The following is a 22,375-nucleotide window of genomic DNA, read 5'->3' as shown; positions in this document are numbered from 1 at the left end:
TTTTCCAACAAAAAGGACAAAATGAGGTTTCAATGAGGTTCCATCATTTGGCAAAAAGTTAACATCCTCCACCTTCTGCAATAAACACTGATTCATACACACAATCTATTTTTAAGGCTTTTAGGGATATGTACATAGAATGCATGAATGTAAAAGGATTCAGGGTGAAAATTAATGTCTTTTAAGAAATAAATTATTTTTTAAAATATACAGTTCAATATAATCACCTGTGACTGTTCTATTTCTGCTTTGTTTAACTTGATTCCAAGGATTTCAGCAGCAACTTTCTGAAAACACAGGAAGACCTACATAACAAAAACAGGTTTAAATGATTTAAAACAGGCGTGCTTAAGTTACCTTCAAATAAATTGAACTTTCTAAAAAGTGATAAACAGCAAAAACTGCAAAAACTATGATGAACCAGGTTATCCCAAAAATAGCTTTATTTGTCAAATACACAACATTTTAAGTATAATAATTTTTTAAATGATTAAACCATAATTTGAAAAGCCATACACTTCACTGAACTGGTCTAAATATGCGTTTATCCTTAAAAACTTATGCTTTTAAAGATTTAACATAAGACAATTAATTACAGCTACCAAATTAAAAAAAAAAAAAACTACTAGCATAATAACAAACTCCTGTAAGTCCTGAAGAAAATGAAAATAAATTAGTCTACACTTTACTACCTGGGTAAAGTTTCTCGCTGCCAGTTCTACAATGGTCTTTTGATCTGGCGTTAGCCTATCTTCAAAGGTCTTACTTTACAACTCTTTAATAATCTTTGTGGTTCTCATCAATTTTAATAAATTCTCCATATCTCTTGAGCAAAAAACTTATAATCTTTACTGTATTTTATCAAACAGAAAATGAGCTGTATACTCCATTATCATTAAACAAAAATCTACAGACACGAATCCAGTCACCGACTTTAATGCATAACTTGTCTTTGTTCTGAAAGTGTCCTATCATATTCTTATCCCTACTTATCTCATGATTACTTACTGAATATTTATCACAACTTTACTAATTTAACTTCGATCCCTAATCAAAAAGAGATACATATCCCCAAAAGGTTTATGTCATTTGTACCCCAAAGATCATTATATATTATAGTTCACTGATGGTCAATGTTCAAGGAGAAATAAGAAAGCTAGTGTGGTGGAATGGAGAGAAAAAGGGGATTGTAAAAGAAAACTAGCAGAGAGATTAAGAGTGTACAAATCATGTAAAATCTGGTAAACTATGGGAAGAACTTTGGCTTTCACTCTGAGTGAAATGGAGGTGGACTGATGTGACTTCTATTTAACAAGGTCAACCTGGTTGTTGTATTGAGTATTCATTATAGAAGAAGATCAAGGGTAAAAAAGAGAAATCATCAAGGACACTAACGTAAGAGATGATGGAGGCTTGAAACTAAGTGGTAGCAGTGGAGATGGTAAGAAGCAGCCACAAGATTATGGATATATTTTGAAAGTAGAACCAACAGGACTTGGTGATAGATGTGGTATGTCAAAGAAAGACAGGAGTCAAAGATGACTCCAAAATTTTCTTGGTCTTAGCAACTGGTAGAAGATCTGCCATTTATTTAAGTGGGGTAGACTGTGAGAGATCTGAAGAGTGAATATCAAGAGCTCAGTTCTGGACCTGAATTAAATTGGGACTGGCTGTTAGACACCTAAGCAGGAGTGCTGGGGTATATGAGTCTGGAGTTCAGGGAAGAGGTCTGGCCAAAGCCATGAGACTAGATGAGGTCACTAAGAGAATAAGTTTAAAAAAGAGAGATATCCAAGGATTGAGCCTAGGGCACTTCAATATTTAGAAGTTGGAGAGATAAGAAATTAGCAAAGGCGACTAAGAGAGTAGTTAGCAAGGTAGGAGGGAAACCAGGAGGTGTAGTACTCTAGAAGCTAAGTGAAGAAGGTATTTCAAAGAGCAGAGAGTGATCAACTATTTTATATGCTGCAACTAAATCAAGTAAGATAAGGACTAAGAACTGACCACTGAATTTAGCAAAAAGGAGGTCACTGGTAGACCTTAATAAGAGCATTTTGGGGTGAAATATTGGGGGCAAAAGTCTGACTGGAACTGCTCAAGACAAACTGGGAGGAGAGAACTGGAGAAAACTCTTTCAAAACATTCCACTGGTAACTGGGGGGAAGTAAGCAATAGCTAAAGATGTGGGATCAAGAGTTTTCTTGTATTTAACATAAGTCATAATATTTTGTGTGCTGATAGAATAATCCAGTAGATAGAAAAAAAAAAATGATGCAGGAGTGAGAATTGCTAAGCAATGTTTGTTACTAGGCAAAGAGAAATGGGAATAATGCACAGTGGAGGAGTTGACCCTAGCTAGGAGCATAGATCATTCATCCATAGTAACCTTGGAGGAGACAGAAGATATGGGAAGGGATACGGGGTGGGAAGGAGAGTTGGGGTAGATGTGGTGGCAGGAGTTATGTGAAAGTTGTCTTCTGTTTGTTTCAAATATTTTATAAAATAAGGAACAAGGGCATCAGCTGAGAGAATGGACAAGGAAGTTTTGAAGATTTGAGGAGAGAAGAGAAGCTATGAAACAGTGGTATAGGTGAGGGGGAGAGATAATGGCCTAAGGACATGCATAATTACTGAGCAGCATTAAGGGCCCACTTGAGGTTAGCTATTGTGAAATGTAAGTGAAACCTCCAGCATGCCTCTGGGTTTTTTTCTCTGACCACGTTCAAATACAAGAGTGTAACCAAATAAAGACAGGGGCTTGGTTAAGGTTTATCCAAATGAGTCAGATAAAGTGAATGAGCAGGAAGGGACTTGACAGTATTTGCATGGTAATGATTTGATTGGCCATGAGATTAAGTTACAAAGAAAGGAAAATGAGGACATGAAAGGAGGACATTGAAAAAGTGTTAGGATCAATGTCTTGTAGGTCCTGCTGGGGTTGCAGACTGATTGGGTTAGGGCATTCAAGGGTATGAGCCAGAAAGACAAGATGGTCAGTGATTAGGATGCCTGATATTGCAATAGGAGATAACAGAAGGGCTGCAGTAATTTGTAATGACAATGCATGGGACTTTGTGGCTGAGGTGGGGTGGAAAACAAAGATACTGAAATCACTAAGAATTATGACAAAGGTACTATTAGAGAAAGTACAGTAAGCCAGGAGCTCAGCTCCCTAAGCAATGAAGGGAAGTAACCTGGGATTGGAGATGACTGCAAGTCTTAAAGTGACTTCACAAGAACAAACTATTTCAAAGTTGCATTTAAAAAGAAAACAATGAGGATTTTTACAGGTGGTTCAACATAAGTACACAAAAGATACTAAGTGGTTAAACACAAGCTAAAATACTGGAAGTTAAAATAATTCTAAAATGACAAAAGACCCCCAGGAAGATACATGAGGGTAAAAGCCTAATCCATGGATGGATTTATCAAGGAATATTGATATTATATATTTTTTAAATGATACATGTGGGTATGTGCCCATGTTTGCATTATCCTGGGGAAAGGGTTCCAAAAGGTCACATTTTTAGATGAGTCTGACCCTCCCAAAAGATTAAATACCCTTTATAATATTTAATATTTACCCTAAGCCTAAAAACCATCAGTGAAATCATACAGGAAGAACATCAAAAAGATTAAACCACAGAAAAAAATTCAAACTTCCTTTGGTTGAAAATGTCAAGAAAATTAACGGTCAAACAAAAATCTGGGCAGTGGAAAATATTTGCAAAAATTATGACAAATGGCTGTTATCCCTAACATAAAAATGGTCATAGGAAATTTTAAAAAGCAATAGAAAATTATAAACAGTTAATAAGCAGAAAGTTAATAAGTAATGAAATTTTTAAAATTTCAACCTCAACAGCAAAGAAATTCAAATTTAAATAGCAAAATACCTTTTTTTCCTTGTCTACCAAATTGACAAAGATTTAAAAATAAATAAATAAATTCTGAACGTTAAAAAAGAGTACAGTGATATGGCACTCATACAATGCTGGTGGTAGTATAAATTAACGTAGTCTTCCTGGTGGTAATTTGGCAATAGGTCTCAATTCCCTTCCAAGGAAATAATCAAAACATCACAGCTTATGGACAAAATTTTACATTAGAAATTTTGCAAAATTTTACAATGTACTGAACTTAGAAATAATCTATATGCCCAACAATAGGGATGTGGTTGGATAAATTTTTGAACATTTATTTAATGGATTATTAACTCTAATGGATTATTAAATCTATTTAGTAATATTAAGTAACATAAAATTTTCTACAGATAAATATATTAAATTAAAAAAAACAAAATTATTTCTATATTATGATCTCAATTTTCTTTTTAATAAACATTTAGCATGATTAATATGGTGAACCCTGGAATGTCAATCCTTAGGTTTACAAATCCTATCTCCACCACTTATTCTGTGTACCCTGGACCCCCACTACATAACCTCTCTAAGACTATTCTATAAAATAGAGATAATCACTTAGGATTGCTGGAAAATAAATCTGAATTATATGTGAAGATATTTTGGACTATTTCAAAAATATTTTAACATCATTCTAAGTTTCTTGTTTAAATGGTTATGGTGATTTACACAATAAACATCCAGTCAAATATGAAAAAATAAATTAATTTAATTAAATAGAGATAATCAGAGTAGTACAGTGCCCATCACAAAGTAGGCACTCAGTAAATGCAATCCACTAGCACTAGTGGCAGAAGCACTAATATTTGTGAGCATCAGAAAAATAAGACTAGAAGGAATCATATGAGGTTATGAATGGTCATCTCTGGATGCTGAGATTATGAGTGATTTATATTCTTTTTAACTTTTGTATTCTTTAATTCCCTAAAATAACCATGAAATTATGTTAACTGAATTATAAGAGGAACATAAATAGAATAAACATGTTATATCTAACCTGATATTTTATGTCTTCAACAGGAATTAATTTGTTCCAAAAGTTAAGTAATGGAAGTATACTTCCTATGAAAATAAAAGTAAAACATCACTTGTAATATTCAGTATTCATTATTTTACTTACAGAGTCTCCTGTCTTTGCTGAGACAAAGTGGCTACTAAAACCATTTTCCTGGCAAAACCTTAAGTGTTTTTCAGGTTTTACTGTTCGCATATGCTCCAAATCAACTAGAAAAGTGAACAAAAACAGAGAACAAAATTCAATATTAGTTAATCAATACATTTTTAACATGTTTAAATTTGACTTACTTTCCAGTACTGTACCCCAGCTTAGATATGAGCTGTGTAATTTGGGGCAACTTATTCAACCTCTTTATGCCTCAGTCTCTAAATCTAAAAGCTGGGAATAACAAATGTATCTATCATATATAGAGTTCTCTGAGAGTTAATCCATGTTTACTGCATAAGGACCAGCACATGATAAGCGCTCAAAAAACTGAAGGCTATCATTCCTATTATCTATATAGCTTCAGGCACATTGATGATACTCAAAAAAGATCTACTTAGTATAATGTGTTTAAACATAGTGATTAATTGCAACATGCACTTACTCAAACATATCTGGTTTGATGGTTTAATTACTTTAATAATTACAATAGTTCTGTAATCTCTACAAACGTTAATGTTAACACAAATGCATTACTAATTTTCTGCTAAAAGATACCAATATTTCATTGTATATTTACTTTATTTACAGCCATGGTTTAATTTCACAAAGATACAGCTCATTTGCTTTCCAAAACTAAAAGTATCCATTTTGAAAGTAGTAATGGGCCAGGATATATTTTCTTGAATAGTTGTAGGTGCTTTAAAGCAAAGCACAGTACTCATATCCAATACTGGTTTTATCCAGCACAGTCTAATTTTTTCAAATGTGATCTTTTATTGAACAGTTTCTCTTTTTACAACACTACAGCCCCTATAAGGGTGTTCACTCAATGCTGTCAAATTATAAGGCAAATATATTCACAGGATTTAAGGACAACTAGGCTCTTTGAGTCAATATAGGAAAAAAAAACTTAAACTGATTTCCTGAGGAAGGGACCCAACCAACTTGTAAAAACTTGTAAATTTGCAAATCTAGTAAGCCTACATAATAGTGGCAATTGATTATCAACTAAAAAATGCTCTCATACTACGTAAAAGGCTTTATTTAAAATTATATTGAAGGTCTTTAGTTTGTAAGCTCAAGAGATCTTTCTCTAGGAAATTTTTGATCTAGTGGGGGATTCCTTAGCCCCATTTATATTGCTTAGCTTGGATAATATGCAGCTTTTTTCTTTTCTGGCCACAAGTTGCTATTCCTTAAACATCACTGAGACTTTATTTACAAGAAGAGGCCAAAAAATGTCCAGATACCACAGGCATCAATTTGTAGAAGACTAAAATACTAAGCTATTAGCTCTGACATTTATACATCTAGTTTATCATAATATTGAAGTTAAAATACTTTCCTAATTCAACAAGAGTAAGAACAAATCATGTCACTAGGAAAATTCCCCAATGAAATTACTGTCCAGTTAAAAAAAATAAAGTCTGTCATTCAACATGTATGTGCATTTGTCTTTTCTAATGGAAGAGTCTATCACTGTGTCTTTTCTTCCTTTTTTCTTCTCTCCCCCCCCCAGCCCCGCCCCACAACTCCTCAACTACTTATATAGATAAACTACCATAAGCATTGGGGGATTTACTAGCCAAGCAAAAGTTTTTCTCCTAACAAAGATAACCATGAGAGACTAATAAGATCACCGATCAATTGATAAAAAATTATTCAATAAACATAAACAAGCACTGTGGTAGGCAGTGAGAACCCAAAGATGAAAAAGATACAATCCAGGTCCTAAAAAAATCACCACCGGTATTATGAACATAAAAGACCATTAAGGATCATAAAAGTTATTTTAAATAACCAAGACTCTGAGAATTAAACAGCAGATATAGAAAAAGCCCTCACAGAGCTTGAGTATAAAGCTTTCCTCTATTGTGTTAGCATTTAGTGAGCAACATTTAAGAGGACTTAGTTACTAGAGTACTTCACTCTAAATAATCCAGAAATGTAAATTCTGAAGATGAAATTACAGTGAGATACTGGTAAATTCTTTCATTTCTTCTATTTTTAAAAGCATCCTTAAAATTATTATCCAGTATTCATCTAACATACATGTGATAACGATCTTACTGCTATGATTTAATTTCCCTTATGTCCTTCAGTGAACAACATCATTTTGCTAGTTCTTGTATTTTATTTTTGAAAATGGAATTAAAATCTCCTAATAGCATTAATATGTGAACATTTCCCAAATATTCTGAAAGACAATTATGAAAACGATATAAAAAATGCCACTAACTAGAGACAACTACTGTTAACATTTTGGTGTATATACTTCCAATATCTAAGCAACTGAAGGACAAAGGCATTAACATTGTAACATGCAACTTCTTTTAGCTCAACCATACTACACCCTGCTTAAAGTATGCTTAACAATTTCAATGGATAACCACTTTATTGATCATTCATTCATTCATTCAACAAATATTTGAGGGCCTACTATGGCCAGGCACTGTCCTAGGGGCTGCAGATACAATGAACTGACATTTTAATGCAGAGAAAAGAGACGAACAAGTAAATTACTGTGTATGGTGAATGCTGATATAGCTTATGAAAAAAATAAATAAAGGGTACATGAGAGGAATTACTATTTCAAACAGGTAGGTCAAAGACCTTAAGAAAGCTAAGAACAAGGAAATCCGGGGAAAAGCCTTCCAAGCAGAGGGAACTGCAGTGAAAAAGGCCCTAAAGGAAGGTTACATTTAGTAGATTCAAAGAAAAGTCAGGAGGCCAGAGTGGCTGAAAAGAGTTAGCAAGAGAGGGAAACAGCAGGAAATGAAGTTTAAAAAGCCAGGAACCATACAGGTCACTGTGAGAGAGATGGGAAGCTATTGGGGGGTTGTAAGGAAAAAGAAAAAAAAAGACGTAATCTGACTTACATTTTAAAAGGTTCGGGTTGCTGTGCTGAGAATAAACTGTAGTAAAATGTAAAGCAGAGAAGCCATCGAGAAGGCTATAATAAAAATCTAGGAAAGAGAAGATGGTAGTTTGGACAAGAGCAGGAGCAAGAGAGATGGTAAAAAGTGGGGCAAATTCTCAATATATTTTTGGAATAAAAAGTGAATAAGAAATGCTAATGGATTTGACATGGGATGAACAAGATAAAGAGAAATCACTTGAAGACAGTTAACTTGAATTTTAAATGAGACAGTATATTGTAGGTTTTGTTCCAGGTACACTCAGCTGCAATGGATGGAGATACTGAGCAGATGAAGATTTGCATTTAAGTAGAGCTGGGGTTTTCTCAATCATGTACAATTACTGAAAAGAAGGGCAAATAATTGAAGATAATAAATGTAAGGGAGTGATTATATTGATAGACCATGGAATTTAAGTTGGTAGGAGGGGAGTTCAGGAAAACGAAAAATTGGTAAGATCAACTGATGTTAGGGTCGTATGTGGGTTTAAAAATTACTGGAATTGGGTTACCAAAGGATGTGAGGTGGAAAGACAGGAAATAATAGACTGGGATACATGAAACTGATAATTGATATTACGGAGAGGGTATGGAAACTAATATTGACTAGGTCTTCAGAACAACTATGTTAGTGTAGGTGGGTGACAAGATTATGGCAGACGAAGAATTCAAGGAACTGAGAGACCAAAGTATTATAAGGATAATCTGTATGTGTACTAAAATTACCAAGAATCATGATAGCAATAGTAGTGGAGTGACTGTGACCCAAAGCCAAAATCTTCAAGAAATTCAAGGCAGTGATTCAGGGGTTGGCTGATAACTCCAACAAATATAAGTAGCAGGAGGTATAATCATATGGCTTGATATTAAAATCTAAGGGTTTTTAGGGAAGATGAAGGAGAATGTTCTGGAAAGAGCAATATGTAACAAGAAGGTAACTACCAGTTACCACTACTCCAGTACTAGTGATAAAGTAGATATAGAAGGGGACGTCAACATTTGAAAGAGCTTCAGGGGACAGCAGCACTGTCGTTATGGGAGAGCTAAGTGACAGAAGTAGTTTTAAAACTTTTGTCAAGAAAGATGTTGAGAATACGTACAAGAATTTTATTGATACCTTATTTGTAAGTTCCTGAAGGCCCAATGGAAGGATCTCAGAAGTTAAGAAAGAACAGAAACTGGGGTCTGAAAAGTGAAGGACAGAACTGTATAGGATAAGAATGCAGGAGGTAAATCAACTACATCAATGTCAAAGGCTTTCTTGTGTAGCTGACATAAATGGGGATAAAAAACCATGAAGATGAAAAAATTCTAAGACTGTGTTAGACAGACAAGAAAATCCAAATATTTCACTGTCAAAACCAACTGTGCAAACAAAAAAAAAAATCACTTAGCTCACTTACCCTGACCTGGAAATTAAAATGGAAAGAAAGAAAATAAGTTATCAAGATACTAAGTCTATCTGCCATGTTCTTAAAATCACATGGTACGTGAAATAGAAGTCTTAAGAGAATCCAGTTAACTTTGGCTAACAAGAATAATTTTGAGAACAACTTGGAAAGCTGTTTGAAAGAGTAATATGTACAATTTTTAGTTTAATAAATTTAAAAAATACAAATTACAGTATTTCATATTTTATAATTTAGGTTTACAGCAAGAAAGAGATACTAACAAAAGCGCATTTCAGGGACTCATGGAATATTAACAATCCACTAAGAAGTAACATTTTCTCAGAAATGTAACTAATAATGATATTTTACAGAATGTTAGACCACCTTAAAAGGCCTTTTATAATGTTTCACATAAACCTGTGAAAACATTATTCAATCTCAGTATGTAAAGAAATGCAACTGAAAAAAAATAAAGTACTGAGTTCATCTTTCAAAATGAAAAAAGAGAGAGAGAGAAAGAGAAAGAGAGAGAGAGAGAAGACACCCGGTGCTGATGAGAGCTGGTACTACTGGCTTTCTGAAAAGCGACTCAAAAATGTGTGTTGAGCCTTACAAACATTTCTACTCTATGACCAAGTAATACAATTTGGAAGAGTTTATCTTGAGGAACACATTAGGGATGTATAATAAGAATGATAAATTAAGATCTTCACCACAGTCATTTGTAATATAAAAAATATTGGAAGCAATGTAAATGTCCCAGAATAGAAATACAGTTAAATTATGATATAACCCCACAATACAATACTCTTTGGCAATTAAAAATTATGAACTTAAAGGGAATTCCCTGGCGGTCCAGTGGTTAGGACTCAGCACTTTCACTGCCATGGCCCGGGTTCAATCCCTGGTTGTAGAACTAAGATCCTGCAAGCCACGCGGTCTGGCCAAAAAACAAACAAACAAACAAACAAATCATTACTAGTAAGTGAGGTCTTGGGGATGATTTTTTTGTATTTGATACCAAAGACAAAGGCAAATAATCAAAAATAAACAGTGGGACCACACCAAATTAAAAAGCTTTCAACGAAGAAAACCATCAACAAAATGAAAAGGCAACCTATGGAATGGGAGAAAATATTTGCAAATCATATACCTGATAAGAGATTAATATCCAAAATATATAAAGAATTCATACAACTCAACAGTTGTATGAAACAAACAACCCGATTAAAAATGGGCAGAGGAACTGAATAGATATTTTTCAAAAGAAGACATACAAATGGCCTACAGGTACATGAAGAGATGCTCAACATCACTAATCATCAGGGAAATGCAAATCAAAACCACAGTGAACTACCACCTCACACCTGTTAGAATGACTATCGTGAAAAATACAAGAGATACCAAATGTTGGTAAGGATGTGGAGAAAAGGGAACTCTTTTGCACTGTGGGTGGGAATGTAAATTGGTATAGCCACTATGGAAATCAGTATGAAGGTTCCTCAAAAAATTAAAAACAGAACTACCATATAATCTAGCACTCTTACTTCTAGGTATATAACCAAAGGAAATAAAAACAGAATCTCAATGAGATATCTGCACTCCCATGTTTATTGCATCATTATTCACAATAGCCAAGACCTGGAAGCAACCTAAGTGTCCGTCAACAGATGAATGAATAAAGAAGATGTGATACGTACACATATGTAACAATGGAATATTATTCAGCCATGAGAAAGAAGGAAATCCTTCCATTTGTGACAACATGCATGAAACCTAAGGGCATTATGTTAAGTCAGACAGAGAAAGACAAGTACTGTATGATATCACTTACATGTGGAATCTAAAAAAGCCAAACTCACAGAAACAGAGAGTAGAATAGTGGTTACCAGGGGCTGAGGGTTAGGGGAAATGAGATGTGAGTCAAAGGGTACAAACTTCCAATTATAGGATGAATAAGTTCTACGATTCTAATGTACACATAGTGATTATAGTTAACAATACTGTATTATATACTTGAAAGTTGCTAAGAGAGTAAATCTTAAATGTTCTCACCACAAAAATGTTAATTATATGAGGTGATGATGGTAGTAATCATTATGCAATATATGTGTATCAAATCAATGCACTGTATACCTTAAACTTACATCATGTTATATGCAAGTTATATCTCAGTAAAGCTCGGAAAAAGGCTATCAAGTGAAATACACAATAGTACAGGATGTTAAATTAGAGAGTATAAAATTGCATATAATAAAACTCCTACTCTGTAAACATACTATATATGTATATATGTGCATTAATAGATGGCAAGAAAAATACACTCAAATTTTTAATAAATTTGTAAAAATTAAAGTTGAGAAAAATAAAATTTTTGAATGACAGCTTTTGTTTTGGACTATTCTTTCAAGGATGTTTGTATGGCAACTTACAAAGAGAGAGTGTCTCCCTCAGGAATAAAGTGTAAGTTTGTTCGTCATCTGGTATAATAAAGATAATCTCTCTCTCCAGAGCAAAGTTCAGAGATTTACTTGGAGACCATTATAAAAGAGATAGGTTTCCTAAGTTCAGGATTCCTCAGCTGTGAGACAAACCACTAGATATAGATCATCTGTGTGGGTCCCCTCACACTATCCTAGCGGAACCGACACAAACATGGGGCTCATCCTACTTGCTATGCTGGGAGTAATAAATTCCCTTATCTCTGATCCAGGAGCCTCATGCCTTCTGCCAGTAACCATGGCAGTAGCAGGCTAACTTGTTAGCTTCTAAGTAGGGTAAAATCTAAGATCCTTCACTGTTTTTGACAAAAAGAAGAGTAGAACAGACACATAATTATAAGATGAGCAGACTGGATAGCTGTTCATAATCTATACTACATTTTCCAGCATGACTTGCAGTTAGCTGTGGCCATAAGACTAACTTCTGACCAAAGTAATGAATAAATGATATGCAACACTACTAGGCTTGACCCATAAAAACCTTCCATGTGTGGTAGTCCTTACTCTCCTTTTTCATGGTAACCCATGAAGCCAACTGTTGAAAATGGCAGTTCCAGAAAATGGAAGGAGTTTGGGTTCCTGAAAGGGAGATGAGCCACTGATAAGCAGTACCTGGTTTTGGCCTTTCTGTAAATAAGAAATAAATTTCTATTGTGCTAAGATATTGAAACTTTAGGGACTGTCTGTTTATAGCATCTAGCATTACCTTAACTAATATAGATTGCCTTAACTAATATAAAATAATATAGATTTTCATTTTTCTTGTTAACAATAAACCTCTCCCTGAGTATATACTGGGTCTTGAGTTACTAAAAATGACAACATGAAGTTGTAACTAGCAAGATAATAAAATCTAAGCATTACAATTTTCTCTGAGATTTTGGTTATGTCATATTCAATTAAGCAGTTAAAAATTACATTAAACAATTATAAATTGAGAGGCTTTTGCACTTTTAGTTACCAGGGAGACAAAAACAAACAAAACACAAACCACTGGAGAAATTTTCTTTCTTCTGCCATTAAATGGCTCAAGTAATACATGGAAAACAGTATGAAAACAAAAATGCATTCTCCTTTGTTAATACATTTTGCTGGAAAATATAAAATGCCTGAACAATAATCAAGTCATGACTTGAAAATGACTGAGTGCAATTGAGGAAAACAAAGAAACATAATAAGCAAGAGTGGGGATGTGCAGAATAACATGAGGATATCACTGATACACAGCAATGCAAAGCCACTGGAGGCTTGTAAGCAAGGGCACAATGTGATCTTTGCATTTTGAAAAAATTACTCTGGCTACTACGAGGAGAAAGAATCCAGAAGGGTAAAACAGATGCAAAGAAACCACTTTAGGAGACTTCTGAAGCAACTTAAAGTCTGTTTCAAAATTTACATAACACTTTGGGTCCTCATAACAATCTTGACAAATAGGTAAGGCATTAATCTAACTTCACACACAAAAAACCTGAGGCTCAGAGTGACTTAACCAAAGTCCCATTGCTAGTCACCTGTAGCACTGGAATTAGAACCAAGCCATCTGGTTCCAAATCCAGTTAGTGTCTCACAAAGAAGGAACATCAGCTTTGGGGATGACCACTTAACAGTCTTTTATTTAGAGTTTTAATTAAAAGAATAAAGACATACAAACTTTAAATGCTCATTATTATAAAAGAGTGAACTATTATATACCTGGTTATTGCTTACTGGTACTTTAAAAGTATTTATTAATAACAGTAAATCATAAAACTGAGCCCATCAGCATTATAAAATATGATACTCTGCCTTAGCACTTGATTACATAGTCCTTTACAAAGCATTTGCAGCTGTACATACAAATTGTGAAATTACATAATGTTTAAAAATGATCCATCATGATTAGCCGACACATGACAAGTAAAATACCCTTAATAATTTATTAAATTTGATTTACATGTGCTTAAAATTATATATATATTTTGACTTCTAAAATACACACACTAATGCTAATAAGCCAAGTACATGACAACATCTCTTTTTAAGTACTATTTTTTTATAAGTCCTATTTGTTTACTGGCATCCAGGCATCCATATTCAGGATCTCCACTCTATCTACTTATAGGATTACTGGTATAATGAACAGAATAGTCTTCCAATATACAGTATCAAATGTAATAAATAGCTTAAAAACTATATATCAAATGTATAATAATCAGAGCTACTGATCAAACTAAATAGAAAATTTTAAGTTAAGTAAAATTTTTAAATTCTGAAAAACATTATGATAGTTTCTATATTATTTTTATATTGGCCTAAGAGTTTACAATATTCCTGTTTTCCTAAATATTCACTTTTCAACATGCTATAAGAACATATTCTATAATGAATATGACTTTTTCATTCAAACTAGAATGTATTACTTCATGTTTTTTAAAAAAAGGAAAGTATTCTATGATGCTAACTTATTATATTATTGTCTATGCCCTGTCAATGGAAAGCATTAAAAGTATAAACTATTTAGGCTTCTTAGTCCATATATATGGCAAAAACAGAATATTCTCTGTGAAATTACTGTAAAATACGTTGCTGCCTAACTTAAAGAAGCAAAATACAAATATAGCACTTGTACAGATTTTCACAGTAATTTTTAGGTTATCAAGGAAACATCTAGAGTGTTGATCTGGTTATACTCAATTCAAACAAACTACTTGTCACATTAACTACCTCCAGGAAGTTACTCCAAACACAAAATAAACTGTTTATGCCCCTACTCAGATAGATAACATGACAGATTGTTATTAGTTGAAGACAGATGAAATACATTAATTTGATTGTGAGCATATGTTTAATTTTACCCTGCCATGTACACTCTCTAATGCTGTCTTTCTATGATGACATAGTAAATCATACTGTATTAGAAGAATTGCTAATGCAAGAAAATAAAAAATTACCAGAACTTGACTTCGACTTTGTAGATTCTTAAACCAAACTTCTTAAAAAAATACAACTGCCTGAAAATCACTGGGTTCCACAAACACATAAAGAAAAAAGGTGTCATCAAAGAAACTAATTTCTATTATAAATCTAAAAACCTCAATGCAGTTTAACATTTTTCCTATATACTACTTTTTATATTTCTTTGTGAAATGCTTCTTCCCTCCTTTTCCCATTTTCTGTTTTTAGTGTTTATCTTGTTAATGTGTTTAAGTGTTTTCTATAAGAAGGACATTTGCCATATTTGTTCCAACATTTGTTTCCCTCAGGTTAGGATTTTCCTTTTCATGATGCTTTAGATAGAAATTAAGATTTTATGAAATCAAACACACTGAGAAAATAAGCTAATTATTATTTAAACTGCACTTACTTGGTTCTTCTGTTATAAGCAGCTAAAAACAAAAACAAATGAACGAAAAAGCACATAACACAATAGCCGCTCGAAAGTACTTGTTGAATAAAGAAAAACAGTTTTAGGCTCTTAAAAGAAATACAAAATATCAAAGGTGTCTAAAATAATATACATCCTTCATTTTACAGGAACACTATACAGGACTGAAAATTAATGAGTTAGAGTCTCACACCACAATAAGAATGAATATCACAAATGTTTTGAGCAAACAAAGAAAGACATTAAGGAATACACATAAATGATAGCATTAATAGGAAACTTTGTTTGTTTATGTATTTTTAATTTTTGGCTGCATTGGGTCTTCGTTGCTGCACACAGGGTTTCTCTAGTTGTGGCACGTGGGCTTCTCATTGTGGTGGCTTCTCTTGTTGCAGAGCACGGGCTCTATGTGTACAGGCTTCAGTAGTTGCAGCATGTGGGCTCAGTAGTTGCAGTGCGTGGGCTCAGCAGCTGTGGCTCACGGGCTCTAGGGCATGCAGGCTTCAGTAGCTGTGGTACACAGGCTCAGTAGTTGTGGCTCGTGGGCTCTAGAGCACAGGCTCAGTAGTTGTGGTGCACGGGCTTAGTTGTTCTGTGGCATGTGGGATCTTCCCGGACTAGGGATCGAACCCATGTCCCCTGCACTGGCAGGCAGATTCTCAACCACTGTGCCACCAGGGAAGTCCCCATAGGAAATTTAAAAATGACAAAATTTACTATTACTCAGTAAAGCATACACAGATGATAAACTAAAAAGAACAGCAAGGAAAAGATCAGGACAAAGGATAGTAGTTAACTCTAAAGGTAGAGAGAGGGTTGATAAAGGTGCCTGGTTGGCCTCTGGCATGCTTGCCAATGCTCTATTTCCTGACCTAGAAATAGCTATTCTTTATACATAAACTTGACATACTTTTCCGTGTGTATATCTCACTATATTAAAAATTACTAATAAAATAATAATAATAATATGACAATCTTCTCTTTAAACCAAATTTTTCATATAATCATAAAGAAGGGTCACTGTTACAAAAATATTCATGGTTTTCATAATCTTTCCCAAGGACCTCTAATAACCCCTTATTATCAAATCATACTCCTTCAACCTACCTATATATGTCATGAATCTTGTGGATTGTCTCTTTAATTATTTATCACCTGACTCTAACAGATCCTCATTTGTTAATTACTTTTGCTTCTAGTAATTCTCCAACACTTTTATATTCTCTATATTGCTATAAGATTTACCTAATCACTTTTCATTGTATTTCTATTGTATAGTTATATACATATCTACAAACAGACCTATAAGGATTCTTGGGGGATAATGATGAGTACCATTAACTCTGTAGAGTCACCAGAACAACACCAACAGCAGCCAGTGTCAAAAGGGCAAGAAGAAGAGTATGTAAAAATTCATATTATTTCAACTTATTTAGTACCATTAATTACCTAAATTCCCTCTGGTGGTAGAAAATGACTGACTACCTCTCCTCGAACTTCAGGATAAAATGTAATAATAGATCGAAATGAGGACATAACACCGTGGGGTAGGTAAACCTTTCTATATTTGTGACTATCTGTAACTTTTATTGCTTACTGACGTTTCTTATTTTGATTCATGTTTTGGGCAGTCTCCACAGGAATTCTTACTAGAGAATTTCATACTGGCTCAGTACAACATAGGTTTATTTGCAAAGTCTGCACGATAGATGAGTAAATAGTATAATAAGGTCCCAGTTCACTTATGCCTTTCATACAAAGATTTGTATGAAAAAAAGAAGTGTATTTGTCTTCCCTAGACACCAGTATACCCTGGGATTGTAGAAGGAACAGAAGCTATAGTAAGAACGGCTTCAATTGGCAATTATATTATGGTTATTTATTATTTTTTATATTTTCCTCTCTTTTCTAATTGCCCTCAATGACCATACACTAGATCCATTGGGAGAGGCGGAATGATAAAACATGATTTTAAATAACAACAAAAAGTAAATAATATTAAAGACAAAACTGCCCAATAACAATAGAATTCAGAGTAACAAGAATAGCTAACATTTATACGGCACCACACTGTTTTATAGGCACTTTACACATATTAAATCGTTTAATCCCCACAACAACCATCATTTAACAGATGAAAAAACTAAAGCGTAGAGAGGATAAATGACTTTTGTAAGGATACACATCTAGCAAGGGGTGGAGCCAGAACTCAAACCCCAGGCAGTCCAGCTCCAGAGTCTGCATTCTCAACTCTGACACACATGACATTGTTTCATTCATATCATCCCAAATGGAAAATATCATTCACTTTCACTGCCATATAAAATATCTTTGTATGAACACACCACAATTCATACAACTTTTCTCCAACTGACAGATGCTCAAATTGTTTCCAATTGTTATTATCAACAATGAAGCACCATGACTACTCTTAGTATATGCCACCTGATACATATGTATAGCAATCTGTTTAAGATATAAAACTGTTGAATTGTAGGGTCTATGAATGTTCAACCTTACAGAATGCCAAATTATTTTCAAAGTAGTTTATCAATTTATAATCCATCCAGCAGTGAATATAAATTCCTGTAGATTCACATTATGTCTCTGTAACTTCTTAGCTTTTTTGATTTATACCTTATTACTTATCTGTGGTCTATTTTTTTTTAAACGTCTTTATTGGAGTATAATTGCTTTACAATGGTGTGTTAGTTTCTGCTGTATAAAAAAGTGAATCAGCTATATGTATACATATATCCACATATCCCCTCCCTCTTATGCCTCCCTCCCATCCTCCCTACTCCACCCCTCTAGGTGGTCACAAAGCACAGAGCTGATCCCCCTGTGCTACGCGGCTGCTTCCCACTAGCTATGCATTTTACATTTGGTAGTGTATATATATGTCAATGCTACTCTCTCACTTCGTCCCAGCTTCCTGTTCTCCCTCCCCGCTTCCTGTACTCCCTGCCCATGTCCTCAAGTCCATTCTCTACGTCTGCATCTTTATTCCTGTCCTGCCCCTAGGTTCATCAGAACCATTTTTTTTTCTAGATTCCATATATATGTGTTAGCAAACAGTATTTGGTTTTTTTTTTAATTTATTTCTTTTATTTATTTATTTTTGGCTGCGTTGGGTCTCCGTTACTGTGCACAGGCTTTTCTAGTTGCAGCAAGCGGGGGCTACTCTTCGTTGCGGTGTGCGGGCTTCTCATTGCGGTGGCTTCTCTTGTTACAGAGCATGGGCTCTAGGCGCGCAGGCTTCAGTAGTTGTGGCATGCGGGCTCAGTAGTTGTGGCTTGCAGGCGCAGGCTCAGTAGCTGTGGCGCGCGGGCTTAGTTGCTCTGCAGCATGTGGGATCTTCCCGGGCCAGGGCTCAAACCCATGTCCTGTGTTGGCAGGCGGATTCTCAACCACTGTACCACCAGGGAAGCGCATGTTTTTCTCTTTCTGACTTAACTTCACGCTGTATGATAGACTCTAGGTCCATCCACCTCACTATAAATAACGATTTCGTTTCTTTTTATGGCTGAGTAATATTCCATTGTATATATGTGTCACATCTTCCTTATCCATTCATCTGTTGATGGACACTTAGGTTGCTTCCATGTACTGGCTAATTGTAAACAGTGCTGCAATGAACACTGTGGTACATGTCTCTTTTTGAAGTATAGTTTTCTCAGGGTATATGCCCAGTAGTGGGATTGCTGGTCGTATGGTAGTTCTATTTTTAGTTTTTTAAGGAACCTCCATACTGTTCTCCATAGTGGTTGTATTAATTTACATTCCCACCAAAAGTACAAGAGGGTTCCCTTTTCTCCACACTCTCTCCAGCAATTATTGTTTGTAGATTTTTTGATGATGGCCACTCTGACCTGTGTGAGGTGATACCTCACTGTGGTTTTGATTTTCATTTCTCTAATGATTAGTGATGTTGAGCATCCTTTCATATGTCTGTTGGTGACTGTATATCTTCTTTGAAGAAATGTGTAATTAGTTCTTCTGCCCATTTCTGCATTGGGGTTTTTTTTGTTTGTTTTTTTTTTTTTTTCTGATATTGAGCTGCATGAGCTGCTTGTGTATTCTGCAGATTAATCCTTTGTCAGTTGCTTCCTTTGCAAATCTTTTCTCCCATTCTGAGGGTTGTCTTTTCGTCTTGGTTATGGTTTCCTTTGCAGTGCAAAAGCTTTTAAGTTTCATTGGGTCCCATTTGTTTATTTTTGTTTTTATTTCCATTTCTCTAAGAGATGGGTCAGAAAGGATCTTGCTGTGATTTATGCCACAGAGTGTTCTGCCCATGTTTTCCTCTAAGAGTTCTATAGTGTCTGGCCTTACAATTTAGGCCTTTAATCCATTTTGAGTTTATTTTTGTGTATGGTGTTAGGGAGTGGTCTAATTTCATTCTTTTACATGTAGCTGTCCAGTTTTCCCAGCACCACTTATTGAAGAGGCTGTCTTTTCTCCATTGTATATTCTCCCCTCCTTTATCAAAGATAAGGTGACCTTAGGTGCGTGGGTTTATCTCTGGGCTTTCTATCCTGTTCCACTGATCTATATTTCTGTTTTTGTGCCAGTACCATATTGTCTTGATTACTGTAGCTTTGTAGTATAGCAGGAAGTCCGGGAGCCTGATTCCTCCAGCTCCGTTTTTCTTTCTCAAGATTGCTTTGGCTATTTGGGGTCCTTTGTGTTTCCATACAAATTGTAAAATTTTTTGTTCTAGTTCTGTGAAAAATGCCATTGGTAATTTGATAGGGATTGCACTGAATCTGCAGATTGCTTTGGGTAGAATAGTCATTTTCACAATATTGATTCTTCCAATCCAAGAACATGGTGTATCTCTCCATCTGTTTTTGTCATCTTTGTTTTCTTTCATCAGTGTCTTATAGTTTTCTGCATACAGGTCTTTTCTCTCCTTGGATAGGTTTATTCCTAGGTATTTTATTCTTTCTGTTGCAATGGTAAATGGGAGTGTTTCCTTAATTTCTCTTTCAGATTTTTTGTCGTTAGTGTATAGGAATGCAAGATATTTCTGTGCATTAATTTTGTATCCTGCTACTTACCTGTGGTCTTATTTTGCATTTCCTTGATTAGTGATGAGACTGCACTTACTTTCATACGTCTTTGGGAAGTCTGTCCTTCTTCTGTGAAATTTCTGTTCATGTTTTATGTCCCTTTTTCTACTAAGTTGTCTTTCTTGTAGATTTGTAAAAGTATACTAATCTTTTGTCAGTTATTTGGGTTACACACACCTTCTCCCAGTTTGTGGTTTATCTTTTTGAATTATTTAATGTGTCACTTGATAGAAACAAATGTGTTTATCTTATGTGGTTGATATATTCAACATTTAAATTTAGCAATTACATCTTGTTTAAAAAATCCTTCCATATCCCAAGGTAGGAAAGATATTCTTTCATTCTTTTTCTTCTAAAAAAGTTGTGCCATTTACATTTCAGTCTTTAATCCGTTTGGAACTGATTTCTGTGTATGGGAGTATTATCGGCACCATTTTCTTTTTCTCCATAAAAATAAACAACTATTCCAGGACTACTTATTAAACATTCTCTTCTTTCTTGAAGATCTTCAATACCACTGCCATTATAACAACAGAGCTCCCTTTATGTGAGGGTTTGTTTCTAGCATCTCTATTCTATTTCCTTGAGTGAATTCCTCATTGTCTTTATTACAAGCTATTTATAAAAACTTTTGATCCCTGGCATAGCAAATGCTCCTGACCTTGTAATTCAGGAACATATTAACTATCCTTGGCCCTTTTATCTATCCATATACATATTAGACTCAGTTTGCTTAAATACCACACACAGATAGCACTGCGTTTTGAAATTATGCTGAAACAATAAATCAATTTGAGATGAACTGCTCTTTATAATATTGACTCTGCATCCTTGAACATGGGAGTTGTCTTCTTTTATTTGGGTCTTGTATTTACAGCTTATATTAGAATTGTATACTTTTCTCAACATGGGGATTTTTGATATAGCTATTCATATCATCTGAGAATTTGGTAGTTTTATCTCTTCCTTTTTAATCTGTATGTCTTATATATCTTTTTTCTTACTGTTTTACAACAGCTAGGACTTCAAGAATGATGTTGAATAGGAGTGGTTAGAGTGGACATCCTTGCCTTGTACCTGATCTCAGGAGGAAAGCATTCACTCATTTGCTATCAAGTATGATGTTAACTGTAGGTTTTTCATAGATGCCATTTATCAGGTTGAAGAAGTTACTTCTCATTCCTAGTTTGTACGGAGTTTGTTTTTTTAATACCATGAATGGATGTTAAATTTTATCAAATGCTTTTTATGCATTTATTGAGATCATCATATGGCTTTTCTTCTTTAGCCTATTTATATACTAAATTATATTAACTGATTTTGAACACTTGAACCAGCCTTGCATTTCTAGGATAAACCTCACTCGGTCATGACATAGTATCCTTTTTATATATTGCTAAATTCAATTTGTTAATATTTTGTTAAGGATCTTTTTGTGTCTATGTTCATGAGGGATATTAGTCTGTAGTTTTCTTACATTGTCTTTTCCTGGGTTTAGTATCAGATTAATGCTGCTGTTATAAAATGAATTAAGAAGTGTTCCATCCTCTTTGGTATTCTGAAAGAGTTTACATACAATTGGTATTATTTCTTCCATATGTGTTTGGTAGAATTCACCAATAAAACCATCTGGGCCTGTAGTTTTCTTTGTGGGAACATTTTAAATTATGGATTTAGGGGGTCTTTTTCATAAATACAGCAATATTTAGGTTATCTATTTCTTCTTGAGTAAACTCTGGTAGTTTGTATTTTTAAAGGAATTTGTTCATTTAATCTAAATTGTCAAACTTATGGAAGTAAAACTTTTCATTGTATTCCCCATTCTCCTTTTAACTACCCACAGGATTTGTGGTAAATTCCCCTCTTTTATTCCTGATATTGTAATTTGTATCTTCTCTCTTTTTTCATGGTCAGTTTGGCTAGAAGTTTATCAATTTGATTGATCTTTTCAAAGAACCAGCTTCTGATTTCATTGATTTCTCTATTACCTTTTATTTCTACTTTTAGCTTTACTCTTTCCTTTCTTCTGCTTGCATTAGGTT

The 22,375-nt window shown here is 34.3% G+C and overlaps 1 protein-coding gene across 2 annotated transcripts in view; it reads right to left on the bottom strand.

The window, feature by feature from the left end:
• The window catches only part of RAB28 (RAB28, member RAS oncogene family), a 91,332-nt gene that overhangs the window by 11,809 nt on the left and 57,148 nt on the right, over positions 1 to 22,375 (bottom strand). For both annotated transcript variants that reach the window (XM_036853806.1, XM_036853807.1), the window contains exons 5-6: positions 5,044 to 5,147; positions 228 to 305 (exon numbers count right to left, since the gene is read on the bottom strand). In XM_036853806.1, the coding sequence (XP_036709701.1) occupies positions 228 to 305; positions 5,044 to 5,147 (182 nt within the window). The remainder of the gene's footprint in view (positions 1 to 227; positions 306 to 5,043; positions 5,148 to 22,375) is intronic.

This window comes from Balaenoptera musculus, chromosome 5, assembly GCF_009873245.2.
Source record: "Balaenoptera musculus isolate JJ_BM4_2016_0621 chromosome 5, mBalMus1.pri.v3, whole genome shotgun sequence".
Classification (NCBI taxonomy): Eukaryota; Metazoa; Chordata; class Mammalia; order Artiodactyla; family Balaenopteridae; genus Balaenoptera; species Balaenoptera musculus.
This window is presented reverse-complemented; position numbering and strand designations above follow the sequence as displayed.